We start from the raw sequence: 20,066 nt of genomic DNA on the forward strand, positions 1-20,066 counted from the left end.
GCTGTCAAACAAGAACAGCAGAAGTGATTTAACGGCTTTACGCTAAGATGGGATCAAACAACACTCTTAGCGTCGTAGGGTAAATACATCATCATGAATAGTACTTTGTCTCAGTATTTTGAAATAATATCACATCTTAGCTGTGGCAGCGTGTGTAGCAGTTGTTACGATGTGAAAGCAGCATGTCAGGTGACCTTCAACAAGTCTGTTTTCTATCATTTGCAGTGATGCAGCAGCCATTCTTGAAGACATTTAAAAAAAAAATCATTGAATGGATGATTTAGCTACGAGATTGTAAAAAAAAATCTAAATTATCAAAGTAATTTCCACAAGCAGAAACAGCTTCTGCTCCCTGGTTAGTGTGTACACTGCTCCCTCTACTGGTAAACAGGCAGCTTCATGTTGCTCTCTGTTTTACAGTAAAACTGCAGAGCTCTGTGTGAGCACAAGAGACTGCCATGTGTCATTCATTTGAATATTGCCTTTTATAATAAGTGAAATAAGTTTATTTTACTCCATTGTGCTGATTTTTAGTATTCAACTTGATTAAATGTGTCACAGAGAAACCGGAAATGTATATTTTGACAATAAAGTCTGGCACATCTTAGCCATAACATTAAATATTCATTATTTACACACTAGATGAAATATGAAAAAGGAGAGTTGTAAATCGGATGTACAGATAATTCACATCCTTGCTTTCTGAAAATCCAAAACATGTTCCAGCACAGTCCAGGCAGGATTTTTTTTTGCTTTGTTTTTGGTGTCCCTCCTTCTGATCTGCTGAGGTGAGTTAGCTTTTCATGGGCTGACGAACCTGAGATTGAGCCTGAAATTACCATTCTCAGGTTGGACAGTCCTAGAAAGAACCACTCAAGACTTAAAGCAGGACTTGGCGTGTTGCTTCAGGCTGCTCCATGAGCCTCAGCACGCAACAGTGTCCACACAGAGAGCAAGTCCTTTGGCAAAAACAAAAGCACTTGATTAAAACAATTCAATCAAAGTGTATTTGTGTTTATCAAAAAAAACATTTGTTACTATTTGAGGATAATTCGGTCTGTTCATACATCTGAAAGTGTGCACTGTCTGGGTGAAACGCTGGTGGATGTTAGCGGGTTTTGCATAATATAAATGTTTAGATGCACAAGGGTCCACTTAATGGTAAAGAATAAGATAATACTGTTGGTGACCAGCATTGCTAATCACCATCATCCAAAGGCGGTGTTTTTTTTTCAACTCATTACCTTAAATGTAATAACAGCGTCTGCTCAAATAATCTGTATTGTAGAGTTTTGATTTTTGGGACCGAAGGGGGCTATTTTTTTGTTGCTATGTTGTAAAGTCATTAAACAAATAAAACTATAAATTAAGAAAATTCAGCATCCATAATGTAACATAATGTAGATTGACAGAATTTTGGCGCCAGAAACAACCTTCATCCATTGAGAATAAAAAAAAAGAGAAAATACACCTAAAAAAAGCCATTGATCAAAGTGTCAATAGTGACTTTTATTCATTCTGGTTATGTAATTTTACTTACTTGTGTAAAAAAAATAAAAATAATCTCACCAAGTCTATGCATTCATAGGAGGATACAGATGCTGTCCTCAATGTAAAATTTAATATCCCATTTTGAGAAAATGTAGCTTTTACAATGACAAAACTCCAATAGCCATAATTAAATGCATTTACACAACATGTCAGGCTTATATGCGTGCAAACGTTCTCATTCAGAAAACTCAGAGCACAATATAAGAAGTTTAACGCCACAACTGGCTCTCTGTTGTTAGCTAACCTGTGCTGAAACCACTCAGAGGGCAATTAAACACAGACAACAGAGCCTAATGCCCAGACTGCATCTCATACTAATAACATCTAAATCACCCTGGCCTGACTTTATGAGGATAGTCCAGTCTCTTAGAAATGTTACTCTCGTGATTATCTATGCAGATGGAGAGCATGCACGCACGCACGCACACACACACACACACACACACACACACACACACACACACACACAACACACACACACACACACACAGAAAGCGTGTAAGAGGAAAGAGGGAGAGAAAGGGAAAGAAAATACTTTACCCTCTTCAACAGACTAATCCAAACCCTCTTCTCATGATTCAGAAAATACTTCATCGTCTGAATTATTCATCCTCAGCTATCTGCATTAAGCCACTGTGCTGTGTTGGCCTACTCACACCATCACTTCAACATTTACAATGCAGACACACTCGCTGCCAGATAGCACATTAACCAAACAAAAAAAACAGCCATAAATACATAGTACATTTCCATGTTTCCTCCCTGTCATCTCGCAACAATCATTACAATAATGGAGGATTGTGGAAAGTTTGTGTTGAGTCTCCTTCTCTCTAAGAGCTTTCAAAGTCTCCTCTGCGTGCTTCTTACCCACATGGCAGACCCTCTGACTCCTCAGACCCAGTCAAGGCAGAGTAGGAAACAATCTTCGTCATTGTAAAGTCAAGACCAAGAGAAGGCACACAGGAAGAGAGCAGAGCAACCTGGAGCCAAGCTAGTGACATGAGGATGAAAAAGAAACACAGGTCGCTGAGTTGGCCACTCCTGCTGTCTCTACTGAGGTGGACCTATATGCTCTGTACTACCAATAGGGATGCAATACACACACACACACACACACACACACAAAACAGCACATCCACCACACACACACACACACACACACACACCCACCACACACACACACACACACACACACACACACACACACACACACACCACCTTCCTGTTTGTCAGTGCTGGTGGTAAACTTTCCACTGACATCTCCATTCAAAGGACCAATATGACGTTTTTTATCCATTGACATTAAAATAAAAAACAAAAAAACATTTGTATTAAATTAAAATAACTTTTCAAGCAATTGTCATCATGCAATGGAAGATAGACTAATTTGTGTGCGTGTGTTGTTGTGTGTGTGTGTTGTGGGTGTCCTGTGTGTGTGTGTGTGTGTGTGTGTGTGTAAGTGTGTGTAGAGGGTCAACATTGCAAAAGGTTGTGACTTAAGAAAGGAATAGCAGGCAAACATATCTTAACATTTATGGGAATTTAACAAATTAACTCATATCATTTTAATCAAAAGTCAGCCGTTTTAAACTTCTTACAATAAAAAAAAGCTTTCAAATGTATGACAGTATTTTGCGTATTTAACTCTAGATAAACCAGCGAGCAGCATATGAAGAAAAACGGCGCTGCTGAGCTTCGTGATATTCTTAGCTCTTGCACGTCTTTTGACTTGTCCTTCTCACACCCCCTCCCTCTGAAAACAGATGCCTCTTGTGGGTCAAAATCTGCCTATGTAACAGGCTGCCGGTTTGTAATTGTCCATCAGCCTCATCAAATGTGTGTCAATCATACTTTACCATGACTGTCGTCTTGACAGCTGTCGAGGGTGATAATTATGGAAAATGATGGAGGATATCAAGGTTCCTTTTAAATGAGAAGATGACAACCACAATATCCTTCCTGTTCATTTTATGTGTAAGTAATGCCTTTCTGTCTTAAAATGTTTGATAAAGGAAAAACTGATACGCAGGTGATGGCGACAGGTTTACGTTATGCGCTGAGAGGTGTGTTTCACTAGAATAACTAAGACCTAAGAGACTAAGCTATGACCTCTGTTTAACTGGTGTGAGCTTGTTGAACACTAGAAAACAATTCACATTTGACTTGAATGAAATATTACACTGTGAGCTCTACTGTACTTTTATTAATCAGCTGCAGCAGTGATAAACACAAAACAGCACACTGTCAAACACTGAGGTTGAAAACACATTTGATGAATTTTCAGTACAGAGTGACTAACATTTGTGTTCAGAAGTAAGCACATTACACAGTTCAGGTGAGCAAATGGAAAATGATTGGTAACAGTAGTAACAATGCTTGTAGGTAATGTTGCTGCAAGTCGATTCAGTTTTTGTTTTTCCCGATTTCATTTTTTTTCTTCAAAAATGTGAAAAAAAAATGTAAGAAAAAAAAGAACTTACTTTTTTTTTTTTTTTTTACAAATGATCCATTTATTATAATTAATGTGAACTTGTTAAAGTGAACATCCTATTAATTATTATGCAACACTTCTCCCCTTTAGATATGGATGAATACTTTGGAGTGCAACCAAACGTCTGGCAAGCTGTCAACATTCTTCTAAAAACAAGGCAATATTAAAAAGGCAACTTTAACAGTCAGATCTCCTTCATTTCAATATTAAGTATAAAAATAATTTACTAGCAGGGCTTTGTGAACACCCCACTTTTTGAAATGTAGATGTTCTGAGCCTATATGCATACTCAACTCAGCATCCCTTTTATTTTTATTTATTTGTTTATTATATATACAGTATTTTATTTTTTTATTCAAACCAAAAATCTCATCTAGTGCATGAAAAACGGAGGCATTAAGCAGTATGCGTGAGACTAAAATAAACGCTTAATCTGCGTTTGTTAAAAGCAAATGACCTATTTTAAAGCATCAAAAACACACATGCCTTGCCTGCTGACTGGTCAGGTCTATCCATAGGAAAGAATATGTAATTGAAGGACATGCTGTATAAATATACACCACAAGTGCATATTTTTGGCTGTATAATGAAAAACTGTTTTTAAAACCCGTTTCCACTGGTTAGGTCAGCATCCACAAAAAGAAAAAGGGTGAACCAGAGAGCTAAAAAAAACAAGACAGATACACCCACACATTTTCCGATTGCATGGTCCTTCAGAAAGTGCTCATGGCAATGGAAGTTGAGAAACATAAGTTCACGTTCCAATATTACATATGTGAAAGTTGTGAGAAAAGAATGTGGTAAAAAATTAAAAAAACATTTACGGCACTGCAAATCCACATTCAGTTGTGTCGTCCACAGTACACGGCTTAAGGCTAGATCTCTTATCAAAGCAACATGCCTGCAAATTTCAGAGATTGTCACAATTTAAACACTAATTTAGACTTAATAACATACTGTACATATAAAAATATTTCATACTTCATTACACAACTTTTCACAACAGCAGTTATATTAGATCAAATGATACACTTCCCAAATGGTTTACTGTACATTTGCAGTGTTTTGTCCTGTTTTCAGCTGATTTCTCGGGGCACCTTGTTTGGCCCTGGAAGGATGCACGTTACGGCCCAACAGAGGCAAAGAATATGTCCTCACAATGTCCTCCGAGGGGCACAGCCCTGAATCACACAATAAGTTGTGTAAGATAATTCAATCAGTAACTGGGCTCATCCATCTCTTCGTCACTCCAGTCAGGGGGTGCATCTGTTCCGAAGTATCGATCCCCGAAGTTTCCTGCAAAGATGAAACACATCAGCATCGGTTAGAACTAAAGATTATAGATAGCATCATGTATAGATAAAGCACAACATGTGGAGAAAAAAGTAAATACAATGCAATAAACCACAGTTGTCCCTGGGTTTTGGTTCCAATGGTACATTTGCATATTAGTAAGGTAATCGCACAATTATTTGCATTAAGCTCAGTGGTTGTCGGCTGCAGCGAGGGAGAGAACAATAAAGTAAAACTTGGAGTAGCATGAGCCTGTGCTAAAGTTGTCACTAGCTCTGTGGCTATCGCCACTCCTCACTTTCTTTAACCAGCAGGTAGGAAACAAGAGACTGGAACTTGGCTTGGGTCTTAAGGAGTTGTAGCATTTATTCACTGACAGATCAACTGTACACACTCTGCACTGCTACGTTCATAGCTATATGTTACTGCTAACTTCATACTACCGGCACACACCACCCTCTCTTGCTTTCCCTTTCTCTCTACACCACACACTCACAAACGTGTGGGCTGCAGCTATGTGCTGGGCGGACGCCTGTCCTGTGTGTCGGATTGTCATCCAGATGCTCTCTACATATCGACATTTTACATTCATGGCATTACATACAGTCTATGGTTCATACGCTTAGCAACGTGCCTAAGCCATATATTGGCAGGGTAACCCGTATGTAAAATATCTTCTTTTCACCATTACTCACCTATGCCAGGTATGATGTGGAAGAGATCATTGACTTCCTTGTCAACAGCTGTGGTGATGATTTTGACCTGTGGGAATGCGTAAGCCACTGAATGGACTCCCATTTCTGCCATTAGCAAAGACACCAGCAGGATCTTGTCCTCCTGAACATCATGGTCCTAAAAATTAAAACACACACATGAATACAGGCTACATAAGGGATGCAGCATGGACTTGTGAACAATCAGGCACACCCACCAGTAGGACTCGAACAGCCATCATGGCAGCAGCTCCAGTGGACACAGTACAGTCCATCAGGATCACATGATCTTCACTGATGTCTTTGGGTAGACGCAGGTAATGAAGCTGTAAAGGTTTACAGACAGCATGTGGGTTAATACCAATACCAGTAAACAAGAGCAGTACCATCCTGTAGCTACATCATGGGTGGCATTGTGCAGAAATTGCCCAATCAATTTCCTAGAAAGGACACGTAGATAAGCAAAACGTATGATGAAACCACAAGACCAAGCTGCAGCAAACTCAATGCAAGATATTATTAAAAAAAATGTTCATATGTGCTCAATGTTCTCATATGTATCTCATATTTTACACAACTTCTATAACCTATAAGCCACATTTTAAATCTGTACCTCTGGTTCTCCGGTGTCCTGGTTGGTCTGGATGAGGATCTTGCCGATGCGGACGTCTTTGCAGACGGCCCTCAAAGCCGGCTCCATGGTCTCCCCGGCTCGCAGGATAGATACGCCTGTGATCTAAAAAAAAAAAAAGAAAAAGAGTTTAGTTGCATCAGTTTAGGTAGATACAAAACTCTTTTGAATGGTCTTTAAAATAAAATCAAACGAAGTAAATGGAGTTCACTCACCATCTTCCCGTGGAAAGTCTTGCCTTCATAATCCTCTCCCTGCGGGGTCTGGACTACGCGGACCTGAGATAATATCAAAAATCGATCAATCATTCAAATTCCAGTCGTGTGTATGTCTGTGTCATGCAAACCTGTATCTTATGGTTAAGGTATGGAAACTTTCCATTGTGGTGACTCGAGAAGTTTCCATGCTCATGCCTCAGCCACTTATGTGTATGTCTGATTCTCTATTTAGCAAAAACAAGCACTTATTCTTTCCATTACCCTTCATCTTTCCTCATTTCCTCACCTAATGTATTGTATCTCACTTATGCTGCTGTGTCTTGTCAGCTTCTATCCATTGGTTATCTCAAGCTTTCTTTCCCCTACACGTGTCTCCCATCTCTGCCCAGGTATCACGTTCAGAGTCAATGCCCTACTTAATACAAAGGACTCCAGAACAGTCATGCAGTGCTAGGAATTAATTAACACTGAATCTCAGTGTTTGGCACCTGCGAGGGGAGGAAGGAGAGCGCTCGCTCGATCAACAGACGCATCAACCTCTTGGAGTAGAAGATGAACTCATCGCGGCTGGTTTCCTTGTTTCTAAAAGTGGTGATTAGGAAAAGAAAGATGCAAGATTTTTAATGAGGGTAGCTGCTACACACTGCACTTTTTTATGGATACAAATGTACATGTTAATGTGGGTTTCTTGGCTCATACCTGATGATGGTGTGCATGCCCCTGACCTGGGGTGTACTCTCAAGAACACTGAGGGTCTGGGGGAGGGGCTGGGCCTGGTGTGCAGAAGCTAGGGCTGCCCTGTAACCACGGCAACAAATAGTAGAGCGTGGGCGGTGTGGGGTGAGAACAGTGGAAAGAGGGAAGATGGACACATGAATACAACACACATATATACAAGTACAATTAACACCTTTCTGCACGGGTAAAGACTTGTATGTGCAGGTTTACACACAAGCGTGCACACACAAACTGTATGCACATTCAGAAAACAAATGCACACAAGACACATTACACCCACCCACACATACATGTAAGTACATGCAAAAAAACAAATTACAAAGTCGATAATGGTAGTGTGCAACCACTGTATTAGGATTACTTGGAAAAAAGCAGACACACAAAATTGCAAAGCACACAAGGCCAGTGTTGTTGTTGAGTATTTTAGTGGGAAATTACAACAGTACCGAGACCATGGTAATGGAAAATACATAAAAAATGATCAGTTTTAAGATTAACACTATATATATGGATTATGAATTTCACTGTGACATATAAATAGATGCATGATGGTTATTTTCCATGATAGGTCTCTACTACTTGCAGTAATTCCCTAGGACTCCACACATACACATTAGGATATCTTGTTAGCCTAAGTCTACCCTTGGCTCTAGAGGAAAAGACACACTGTTACACTAACACAGTGATGCAGTCATGTTGACACCACAGTATCCACAATGTCATTGAGAGACACATTAGCCAGATGCAAAGAAAAGAGAAATCATAGCAAATCTGCTCACATATCCCAGCGAAGTTTCCTCTATAGGGAGAGTTTTTTCGACAAAACAACAATCACAACAGAGGGGACACAGAAAGACGAAAAACAACAGATAAGAGGAGGGAAAAAAAATGAGAAGAGACACAACATCAGGTGGATGAAGAGATGAAGGGATTAACACACACACACACCCACACACACAGAGTGAAAAGTGTGACAGCCGAGACTTGAAAATGTCAAATGTTTTGGAAATGAGCTTACCACCGACTGCCATTTTAAGCTAAATAATACTGCTTTGTTATTATTCATGAGTCAGGGAAGAAATCAAGTAACGGGCCATGCGTTTAAAGATCTGTACAGATACTATGGTAAAAAAGTGAAGTCTTTTGGATCCGATTTCTGATATCTATATACATGTATCCATTGTGTGTACGCGTGGGAGGTGCACAAGCTGTTGTGCGGCTGTCACTCTTTCACCGCGTAGAACAGTAGAAGTTGGTATTTCAGCTCACAGGCCCCATCACATCCTGTGTCTAAAGACAGGCACCACGCTCACTTCCTCTCTCTCTCTCTGTTTCAGATACTGTGGCCGACATTCAATGGAAAAACTCAGCGCTTTGTAGTAGGGTATTGGAAACTTTCTCTGTGGCTGAGGTAGGTGATAGTCAACAATAGCTGTAGCAAGAGCTTCCTCTCTCTCGCTTTCTGTTGTAGTCACTCTCTCTCCTATTCTTGCTGCCGCTGAAAGGAGGGGTCAGTGACTTGACTCATTGGTGTATTTTTAGACACAGAAGGCAGGAAGAGTGTAAGATGTAATTTCTCTACAAGGTATAGAGAAGGAAAACCAACGTCTCTACATTAAATGCTGGCTGCACTACACCGCATTCATGCTTTTCATCTTTTAAATGTTGACAGCGGCATTCATGCAGTTTTTATATTTATTCCAAGCTGGTTTCTTTACAATATTTTAGCAAAGTCTCATAATCTTATGATTGATCACTAATTAGCCATATCTGCTCTACAGATACAACAGTGCCGCCTGGTGATGTGCCATGGCAGCCAGCAGATCAGTGGAAGGTAGAAGTTGGTTTTGCTGGCCTCTTTTCCTCTCTCTCCCAGTATGAAGCTGAAGTAGTCGGGGAACTGGACAGATGGTGAGAAGAGAATGATAGACAGGATAAAGGCCACTCTACCTGACGCTGAGCTCGCGCTGTGAGCCATGGAGGGATTTGCGGTGAAGGGGAAGTGGGGGGAGAGAGGGTGAGAAAGCAGTCCATCAGCGGCGTGTGTGTTAATGTGTGTGTATGGTGGGGAGAAAACAAAGCAAACTGCATTGTGGCACAAAGTGCTCCCCACGAGCAAAAAATGTGCCTTTGGTGACAATTACTGCATGTTGCACAACAAGTCCAAAAGTCCAAACAGCACACTGGTTCAGTATTGAAAGGCTTATTCTGAAGAGGAAGCAAAAACATGTATTCTGGTCCGAATTGCAATATTTTTTACCTAAAACAAAGACAAGTGGCTTCAAGTGATAACTGCTTTTACAATACTTATCTAATTATTTTGTTCACACTTACTGAACAAGCCTGGAACAATTATGCAAATTCATCCTCCCCTATCATCTGTGTAGCAAATTTTCTATCCACTAGAGGGAGTAAACGAGCTTGTAATTACTGTCAAAAAGATTTGAGGGCTGGTTGCAGTTTCAACCTTTCTGAGTGCCAATTATCCCAGCAGTATATTAACCCAACCAACAAAATAATAATAATACCACCAGGAAGGATGAATAAAGGGACATAACGCTCCCCTAATATGTCTTATACACTGGCATAGCGAGAATGGTTGTGTGTGTATTTAGGTCTGTATACAGGTGAGACCTATCCTACCTCCTCCAGCTGACTGTGGACGTGCTGCACTATCAAATCGATGGCCACCATGTTGCCCCCACCTGATAGGAGGACAAACAGAAACACAAAGTGGCATGATGTTTACAAAATCCTACTATTAGTTACGTATGGTAATATTGACCCTATTAACATATGTATGTGGAGAATGCACGCACCACGTGGGACCACAATATCAGCCAGGCGCATGGTAGGTTCAATGTACTGCTCAAACGCTGGCTTGACGAATTTGTTGTACTGTTTGATGACACCCTCAATGTCTCGGCCCCTCTCTGTGATGTCCCTCCGCAATCGACGCACCAGCCGGATGTCGGAGTCTGTGTCGACAAAAATCTTCATGTCCAGCAACTGACAAGAGAACATGAAACATTAAAAATGCTAAGCTGAACATGAAGCTTTGTATCACTTTGACACAAACATTGTGTGAAAAAATTGCATGCTAGAAGTACCTTCTTACTATATATATATATATATACACACAATATTTATTTTAGCTTCTCACTATATATTTTTTAGATTCTTTGTGGTTTTTTAGGTCAAACCATAGGAGCATAATTTAGCCTACAGTTGTGTCATGATATATAAATTATGTCAAGACATTTGTTTTAAAGTTGAAGGTTACTGTGCTCAGAATTAACAACCAGTGTGCTTAGAAAAAAATTGGGTGATAAGTCTGATATTGGTGAACAGGGTTTTTCCTGCATAGAGGAATTTTTGGCACCCCCCCAAAAGAGTAAACCTCTTTGGGGGGGTGCCAAAAAGAAAAATCTTCCGCCCTAAAATGATAAGGAGTGCAAATGAAAATAGCTATTTAAATCCAAAAAACGTTGAACAAGCAAACATAAACTTGAATATGAGCCCTAATCTCAGTTTTATTTCCAGAGTCAGGCTGTACAGGACTCTCCCTGCGATTTATTTAAATATTAATATAATTTTAACTAGTTTTGTTAATTTGGGTTTCATTTATTCAAACATAGTATACATTTTTGTTTTTAAAATTTTCTGAAATAACACAAAAAATGCATAGATTACTATCAAATAAGGTAACACTCATTGCCTTTACTGTAGGCAATGAGTACCGGTCATGCTAACTGTTATGCGTCGTTGTCCCCCATAAGCCTATCCTGAGCCGGGAAAAACCCTGGTGAATACAAAAATGAACCCTGATAAGGACAATTTAGCTTTTAAAACACTGCTTTTAAAATAAATGATCACATTGGCGCTGTAAGTGTGCAATGACTCTTGAATAATCTTTATAACGTAATCTGTTTATTTTTGTCAGCCAGCATCCATCAGGTATGTGTTAAACCTACTTCTGTATGATAAAGTACGATTGAAGGGCCAATGTGTTTTAATTAGATAAACTGCAGCTATATTCCTAAAGTTCATCAAGTACAGTACTGTATGTTATTAAACAGATTTGACTTCTAGACTTGTAGATGTAAAAACAGCATTTTGTTTTCCAACTCATTATAGTTCAATGCTTTATAATCACACTCCCTTCAATAAATCTTTAACAACACCTGAAAACATTAACTTGTATTAGTCTGTGTATGAAAATACCTGTCAATCAATGGAGCTAATAGGTAAGGATAAGGATAAAAGGATAAATAAGTGACATCTTACAGCTGAATAATAAACTTGTCATTGTTCTGTGATAGACAAAGTATCTTTCTTCACTTCAAACATATCTAGCATTTCTGTGCTGTAATTTCTTGGCACTTATCAGCCAACATAACTGCAGATGCATACAGATATATCTGTGATATCGGCTGATATATCAGTTCTAATCCAGTGCTTTAAATATACAATTGAAAAACTTTCCCTCCCATATTATGCACAAGAAAAACAAGTTTGACTACATGCACAGATAAAAATAAATGTGACAATAGCACATTCAAATGACCAGCTGAACAAGTAAGAGGACAACAATCTTGCCCTACCTGCAAGAGCTTTTTATCTGCAAAGGCCATGATTCCCTCAAAGATAATAACACTGGCACCATATACGGTTTTCTGTGGACACATGTGCATGTACAATGTTCATACACAGTAAATGGATATACAGACAGCATAAGTTATTGCAACAATTATCATGCTCAATCCTAATTTGACAGGCGCTAACTGTAGTTAAAGAGATATTTTGCTGATTTAAATCCAGCTCTGTCATTGCCTGCGGAACGGAGAAGCGGAGGTCTGCCAAGATCTGCCTTCATCATCGTCATCTGGCGGATCTCAGCTAACCTCCGCTGCTTCGCTCCTTCGTGCGCTGACACCACGGAAGGAAGCCAAACATTGTTCATTTGCACACACTGGCCACAAAAAGATGACACAGCTGGTTTAAAATGGACAAAGTATCCCTTTAATGGATATAAAAGTATAAACACAAGAAATCTTGTCAGTAATAGGGTTGCACGATATTAACAAAATGTGATATTGCAATATTGATTATGAATATTGTGATATCAATATTCATTTAGATATATGTAAAATTACTAAAGTTACGGGAAAACGCATCATAATAAATTCATAACAAATTAAACAACTTTTCTTACAACACAAGGTTTATTTCAACTGACTGTCATATTGGACTGGTACAACATGAATAAATATGGACCATGTCTACAGAACAGGACATGTTCTACTGGTTGGACAGTATAACATATATAAATAAGGACAGTGTTTACAGAACAGGACATGTTCTACTGGTTGGACAGTATAACATATATAAATAAGGACCATGTCTACAGAACAGGACATGTTCTACTGGTTGGACGGTATAAAATATATAAATAAGGACCATGTCTACAGAACAGGACATGTTCTACTGGTTGGACAGTATACATTATATAAATAAGGACCATGTCTACAGAACAGGACATGTTCTACTGGCTGGACAGTATAAAATATATAAAAAGAACAGGATAAATTTTTTCTTTCACTTGTCTGATTTGTTTTGTTGTCTCTATCAATTAATTCACTTACACTGTCAGCCTGTCAAAGTATGCACACACGTGGTACTAGGGCTGCACAATTATGGCCAAAATTTAAATAATCACGATTATTTTGATCAATATTGTGATCACGATTATTCTCACGATTATTTGTTGATTTTAACCAAAACCAATTTTATTGTCACATAGGCTGTTTATAACTGCTTTCACATCCATATTATGTTACATTCTTCTTATGTTGAATACTGAAGATAGTTGCATTCAATAACTTATTCTGTGTTCTGTGCGATGCAGGGAACAACTCTGACCTGCACATGATCAGACAGTGGATTACGGAGCGGTAGATACGCTATGCAAGAAAAAAAACAGGAGCGTTCTATGAAATGACGCTTTAAAAAAAAAAGAAATCGTTCGTTTACGCAAATTTGATTGTGGGAAGTCAAAATTGTGATCGTGATTATAATTCGATTAATTGTGCAGCCCTACGTGGTACGCTCCATAGGGTTTGTCACATAGTGGACCCGTGCGCTGACGTGCACTAACATGTGCAAGTGGCACGGTAACTGGCCAATAAACATGATCATTATAGTGTTTTAAGTGGGCTTTAAATCAAACATAACTAAGTCACACAACCAATGGCCAGGACAAAACGCTCCACAAAATACACAAAATATTTTATACTTATTGTGACACTTTTGATATTTTTGCAATAACAATATTAAATCGATATATCTTTCACCCCTAGATATAATATTGTATATCGTGATGTTGCGATTACGATATTGAGTTGCTATATCTTGCACCCTTGGTCAGTAACCATCTGGAGTAACAGATTTGCGATGTGACTCTAAACCTCTGGTGAGGGAGATTAAAAACATTAAACTCCCCAAAGTGCATTGCAATGTGTTTGGGTGCGCGCTTTCATCCTTACCCACTCCTTCTGTCTCCCATGAGTTGTAAAGTCATAGACAGGGATTTTTACGCTCTTGCCCTGTTTCAGTTTGTGCAGGGTGTGTGTCAACAAATCAAAGTCAAAGGCATCAGGGTGGTCAAAGTTATAGTCATTACTGGCAGCCCGAGTCTGCTGTTCCGGGGACAGGACCTGAGGATCGCAACAATGCTAGAATTACTTTACAGCAAACTTGCCATAATAATAATGCTTTCAAAAATGACAAAAAAATTATTTCCTGCTAAAATTACTTGCTCTCTCTCACACTTTCTGGCTTTTGCTAAGACACAAAAAAGTGTTTGCAAATCAATAATAAAAATGAATTCCAATAAAACCGGCACACATGCTCAAATAATGGATTGCCGCATAATTTACATAAGCTTATGCAAAGACACAGATCACAGTTCAAGAGCAGTTCAAGTTAGGGGACCTAAATTTAGGAGAACATCATGCGACACTGTGACGTCTGTACCAGGTGGTGTATGTGCTTGTGTGTGTGCTTGTGTGTGTACGCCCTCAGGGTGGTTGAGCATTGAAAGCCCAGAACTGGTATTTGGCAGTTTTAGAACAGCCACACTCCCTTTTTAAGTGAACTGATTACACATTAAATATGATAAACCAGTGTTACAGGCTTTCTGTAGGCAGTGAGCAAACATGAGAAAACCTCAAAAATTTGGAAAGACACAAATTCTAGAACAAATGTTTTGGTTGCCGACCTCAGGTATTGCATTGTGAAAACTAGCCCTTGCTGAGGACTAAAGTACCACTGGCCAGTGGTAAATCCCTCCTACTCTGCACAGCCTGAACCGCTGCTGTCAGATTGTGACAGGATTACATAACCGGAGAGTGGGTGGAGGTATTGAGGGGCAAGACTGATGGCTCTTGCTTATTTGCTCTCCACCACTCTTTTTCTCTCCACAATTCGCTCACCAATGCGCTTCTCTTTTATCCACCCTCTAATATTTTATCCTTTCTGGCTCCTTACTCTCATTACCCCTCTGGGAACCAAAGGCAATCCTATTCTGTCTTACTCGCAGTCTCATTCTTTCCTTCCTTCTGGCTGCTGAAGAGTTAGAAGCCATTCAAGACTAGTGATTTATTGTACTTATCTGATGATCTCAAGAATATGAAAGCATTTGGATTGATGTAAAAACATGAACAAACATGTAAAAATTGAGGTAAGCTAAATTTTAAGTAATATACATTCAGAATCTTGACCTCACATTACAACATTCATAGACTGGTGCATGGCTGCATGCAAATAGACACACACTCTAGAGACTACACATACTGCACAACGTGCACACCTTGTAAAACGAGTCCATTGAAAGTAGTACAACCCATGGAACATCTAGATCTTCAATAATTTTCCTGGCTACTGTTGTCTTTCCTGAAGCACTGCCGCCACACAGACCTGTAACAGAATATTGACACAGCCATTAGGTAAACTTGCATACACATAACTGCAAATTTTTTTTACCTTAAATACCTTTGCCTGGTGGGAATGTAGTATACTAGTGCTAGCTTGACAAGGCACCCAATTACTTGCACATTGAAGTTGCTTTAGGCTATTACTTGCATGTAGAGAAGCAGGCAGGAACAGTGCTTCAAAGTAAGCTCCCCCAATAATTGCTTTCAGAAAAGCAGAGCCACATCTCCCTCAGTTAAAATGCCAATAACGACTCTGAATGAGCTTGTCAATACACATTAGCAGTAAATATAGAGACTGTTTATTTCTGCAAAGGGCACCTCTAATCTGCTTATACAGGGTAAATAAATATTAATTAAATTAAAAAAAAATATTCCTGTGTCAATTGTGTAATAGTAAGGTCCTGATATTGGCATTATGTGTTTAGATGTCATGATGACACTGCAAATTACTGGTAGAATGTACTCGAAATGATACAAAGATTTGAAAGAAAGAAAACGCCAGTGTTTTTACATTGTGTCATGCATCTCTTTAAGTGTCCTACCAATGACGAAGGCATCTTTGGACTGTGCTCCATGTTCGTTGTACCAGGGTGGGCGGCCAGCGGTGTAGATGGTTCGTTTGGAGGTGCGTAGGAGAGGAGGCTCAGACTTGCACTGACTGGTAGTCCTTTTCCTGGGTGAAAGTCCTGTGCTTACCGAAGGGAGAAGCCGGTCCAGTGATCCCTCCCCACCCCCACTGTAAAGCAACAAACACACAACAAAGCATGCTATCACTTATATTCTATGGGACTGAACAAATTCCTGGTTTTGTTTAGCGCTGTATATACACCTTTAAAAAGGGAGCAATTTCTTGTTACCATCATTTTAAACAATTACATCTGTAGTAGTGCTATATACTGCAATAAAATGTCCTGTGGCCACATTATGACAGGGAGGAGGAACGATGGGCAAGCTAGTCTCATTTTGTTTGAAAATACTTTGAATGTCAACAAGAAGTAACGTCCCCCAACAGTGCTTAGAGCACCTTTAACTTACTGTAATAAACTACACGCTAAAACATACGATAGTACAACCCCTGTTCATTAGCACCAACAAGAAAGTAATGATGACACAAATGCAATTTATCTTTAATGAATGAAAAGCTCCTTCCTGTTCCTCTCCAGTTATAAAACAAACACAACGACAGACAAACAGCCCGTTTGAGTGTGTAACTGTGGGGTAGAACTAGACTTGCAGCAAAAAGTGACCCAGTAAACTGACAATAAAAAAGACTGAGCTGGTGTTGTGCTGTCGCCTGTCGTGGGTTAATGTTTAGTAGTATCTCTTCAACGGGTGAGCTTTGTCCAATCTTCTACAGTATAACTGCGGCAAGTATGCTACAGGCCTCGGTTCAGTTATGCAACTGAATGGTGTGTTCATGCAATACACCAACAGTGGCGGTAAGAGACTAAGATTTTCTGCAATAATGTCTTTTGACAGATACCACGTTAAAAAGGTCCTATATTCAAAACAGGTATGAGACTCTACTGGGAGCCAGGTAGAGTACATTTGCATGGATAATTCAAATTGAACACATTGGTCAAACATATCTCCTGCGCAACACAATAACAATACTGATAACTAAATTCCGACTAAGAGAAATTAATGTAATACCTGGTTAAGATGACTTGCATTTCAACACCAAAAAACTGCATCTGCTGACTTTTGTAACAGTATCTGGCAGAAAAAAGTTGCTATAACAAGAGTTTTTACAAGAGAAAAGTGATGAAGAATAAGCACTAACATTCAGTTGAGGGTTGTGACAACTTAAAATTCAGAGCAGATAACAACAATACAAAGAACTGGTCTAACACTTTGTTGAGTAACCGTCTTCTCACACTCAACTTCCCTTGGAAAACCTGCTTCACCTCTCTTACAAATGTTTAGTCTGTCAAAGTCTGTGGCATCTGTGGTGCATTATCTTTACAAAAAACTACTTGGACATCGTAAGTAAAGCTATCACTTTTAAATAAAGTTAAGAATAATAAATAGCACAAGAAATATCACCAAGAAGCATCATCAAAAACAAATGCAAACTACCTTGGTTGTTTTACAAACACAAGTTTCTCAGAGTGATAAGTCTCACCAGGTGACAGTTGCTAACAACACTTACTGTAGTATTTGAGACATCCACACTTCACCTAGTGAGGATTGTAAATGGCCAGATGCCATAACTGTGTTGTGCTGTGTAAGAGAGCAATCCTGGATAGCCCTCTGTCTATTTCTCTGTTATTCAGTGTCAAGAGGTCAGATGTGAGCTTGGATGGAGCCGGGAAGCAAGGGTTGACTGTGAGAAGACTCCGACTATGAGGCATAGCCCACTCCACTATCAGTTAAAGCCAAACCAGGGTGCAATAAAAGATTAGTCTAGGTGACTGCTGAGTCATGCCCTTCTGGAGTGGGTACAGTCACAGTACTCATAAACACATATCCGCACACTCAACTTTGAATACACCATTATCAAACGAAACAAATCAATTAGTAAAACAAATAAATAAAAAAAATGAAGAGCAACAAAAAAAAGATACACAACATCACATGAAAGCGAGTCTATGATAAATCAGAAGTTTCCTGAAAGCATTTAGATGCAGATGTGATGGGGGAATGCACTGTGCATGCAGATGGTTGTAAATTGACTGAATTCCTTTTTTGTGGAATGCTGGGAAATGATGTGTAGGAAGAGCTACTGAATGTAGTGCACGGCTACAATTAAATTAATTGGGCATGCTTTCGACCAAAAAATGCTTTAATAGTTAACCAATACGTTTACTATTAAGAGCTACGCTATTAAAATTGTGCAAATTTCACAATTCCCACGCTTAACTTTCTTTGAAAAGTTTTCGACTCTGCAACCCTAGTCATAGCTTACAATACACGTTGTTCCTTTTTCCCTCCTGCCCTTTGTGGCGGCGGGTCTTGATTCAAGATTCAAGAGATTTAAGATTTCTTTTATTTTCATTTAGCAAAACACAGAAATATGTCAAGCATTGTCAAGCAACGACATTACGAGCATGGCTCCTTTAAAAACACAGATAAAAAACGGTGATAAAATAGAGCTCTACAATAAACAACAAAGATTGATTAAAGGCAACACATGGCATTCATTTGACAAAACACAATAATTGTAATTAAATCTACAGAGACTACAATATCCTAGTTCAGTTGGGGATTCAGAAAAACCAAATGTAAAATAATTAAATGGTTCATGTAAATGAACTGCATACTACTGTTTGCTTCTGACAAACCTCCTCATACACCTAAAATAAAACTTAACCAACTCTTTACTGTTTCATTACAATGTCAGCACAAATGCACTATTACAGTCACTCGCACGTAATTTGTGTTACCACATGACATATGCAAACTTTCCCAAAGCATGTCAACAAAAGATGAGGGCTATATCTAAGACTGCAATTATCTCTCCTGTTTATCCACTTTTTGGAGAAGCTATGGCGATGGAAACCTCTGTCAGGGTGGAAAAGCAAAAACACCTGAGGACACTAAAGTAAAAAAAAAAAAGTAAAAAAATAAAATGCACTTACCTGCCATCCGATCTTAGAGTCCAACAGCCAGATATTCTAGCTCCTGAGTAAGATGGTAGAGAGTTCATAACTATAGAAAAATGAAGGGAGGCTCCCACTGCGTGTACTCCGCAAGTTGTTCTTTAATCCTATATTACTGCCAACAGGTATACTCCGTATATATATACACATTCACGCACAATAAAGCACTTAACAGCATTGCCCTCTGGTACAACACATCCAGAGAGAGAGAGGGTGGGGAATATAGAGGGGAATCAAATTAAATGAGAAACGAAACTTTAAACATGTGTTCAGCTTTCTGTTTCTTCCAGTGGAGCAATAGAGGGAGAGAGAAGGCACTGCAGCTGGTAGAAAGAACACACTCAGTGTGGAACTACAGCACAGCTTTTCCCTCCTCTTTCACTTGCTCTCTACTCCTCCCCTCAGTCGTCCGACCAACAAATGTAAGAGGATAACCTACCCTACAGATTATGTTCATTAGGTGGTATTAATAGCATCAGGTTAGAACCAGACCTTCCCACTCTTGGCACAAACACACACACACACACACCAAGCTTTGGCTGTCTGTTTTTGACAGTCAGTTTCACAATATGAGGCTGCAAGTGAAAGAGGGACCAGAAGAAAGCGACAGAGACACAGATAAACAACTGGGAAAAACAACCCTCCCCCTCTGTTTCAAGCTGTTGGGGAGGTGAAGAGAGGGAGAAATGGAGAGAGAGAGAACATGACAGAAGGGAAGGGCAGAAAGGAGGCGATGTGCTTTTCCCCTGCAGGGACTTGCCATGTCTCCATGAGCCTTACACCAGAGTCTGGAGACAGCACACACACGCACACGCGCACACACGCACACACACAC

At 39.4% G+C, this 20,066-nt stretch overlaps 1 protein-coding gene across 4 annotated transcripts in view; it reads right to left on the reverse strand.

Annotated features, from left to right (window-relative positions):
• Positions 1-3,736: 3,736 nt before the first annotated feature.
• Positions 3,737-20,066, reverse strand: part of uckl1b (uridine-cytidine kinase 1-like 1b) — an 18,598-nt gene continuing 2,268 nt past the window's right edge. Inside the window, exons 1-15 of one of the 4 annotated variants that reach the window (XM_032521816.1) lie at positions 19,211-19,719; positions 16,172-16,365; positions 15,506-15,612; positions 14,181-14,351; positions 12,240-12,311; positions 10,455-10,644; positions 10,279-10,340; positions 8,415-8,434; positions 7,597-7,695; positions 7,386-7,479; positions 6,895-6,957; positions 6,662-6,784; positions 6,267-6,374; positions 6,031-6,187; positions 3,737-5,338 (exon numbers count right to left, since the gene is read on the reverse strand). In XM_032521816.1, coding sequence (XP_032377707.1) covers positions 5,259-5,338; positions 6,031-6,187; positions 6,267-6,374; positions 6,662-6,784; positions 6,895-6,957; positions 7,386-7,479; positions 7,597-7,695; positions 8,415-8,434; positions 10,279-10,340; positions 10,455-10,644; positions 12,240-12,311; positions 14,181-14,351; positions 15,506-15,612; positions 16,172-16,365; positions 19,211-19,278 — 1,608 coding nt within the window. In that variant the 5' untranslated portion in view covers positions 19,279-19,719 and the 3' untranslated portion in view covers positions 3,737-5,258. Of the gene's footprint in view, positions 5,339-6,030; positions 6,188-6,266; positions 6,375-6,661; positions 6,785-6,894; positions 6,958-7,385; positions 7,480-7,596; positions 7,696-8,414; positions 8,435-9,585; positions 9,603-10,278; positions 10,341-10,454; positions 10,645-12,239; positions 12,312-14,180; positions 14,352-15,505; positions 15,613-16,171; positions 16,366-17,781; positions 18,044-19,210; positions 19,720-20,066 lie in introns of those variants that run through there. The other 3 variants (XM_032521817.1, XM_032521818.1, XM_032521819.1) reach the window with 3 other exon arrangements.

Source organism: Etheostoma spectabile, chromosome 7 (genome assembly GCF_008692095.1).
Source record: "Etheostoma spectabile isolate EspeVRDwgs_2016 chromosome 7, UIUC_Espe_1.0, whole genome shotgun sequence".
Taxonomy (NCBI): domain Eukaryota; kingdom Metazoa; phylum Chordata; class Actinopteri; order Perciformes; family Percidae; genus Etheostoma; species Etheostoma spectabile.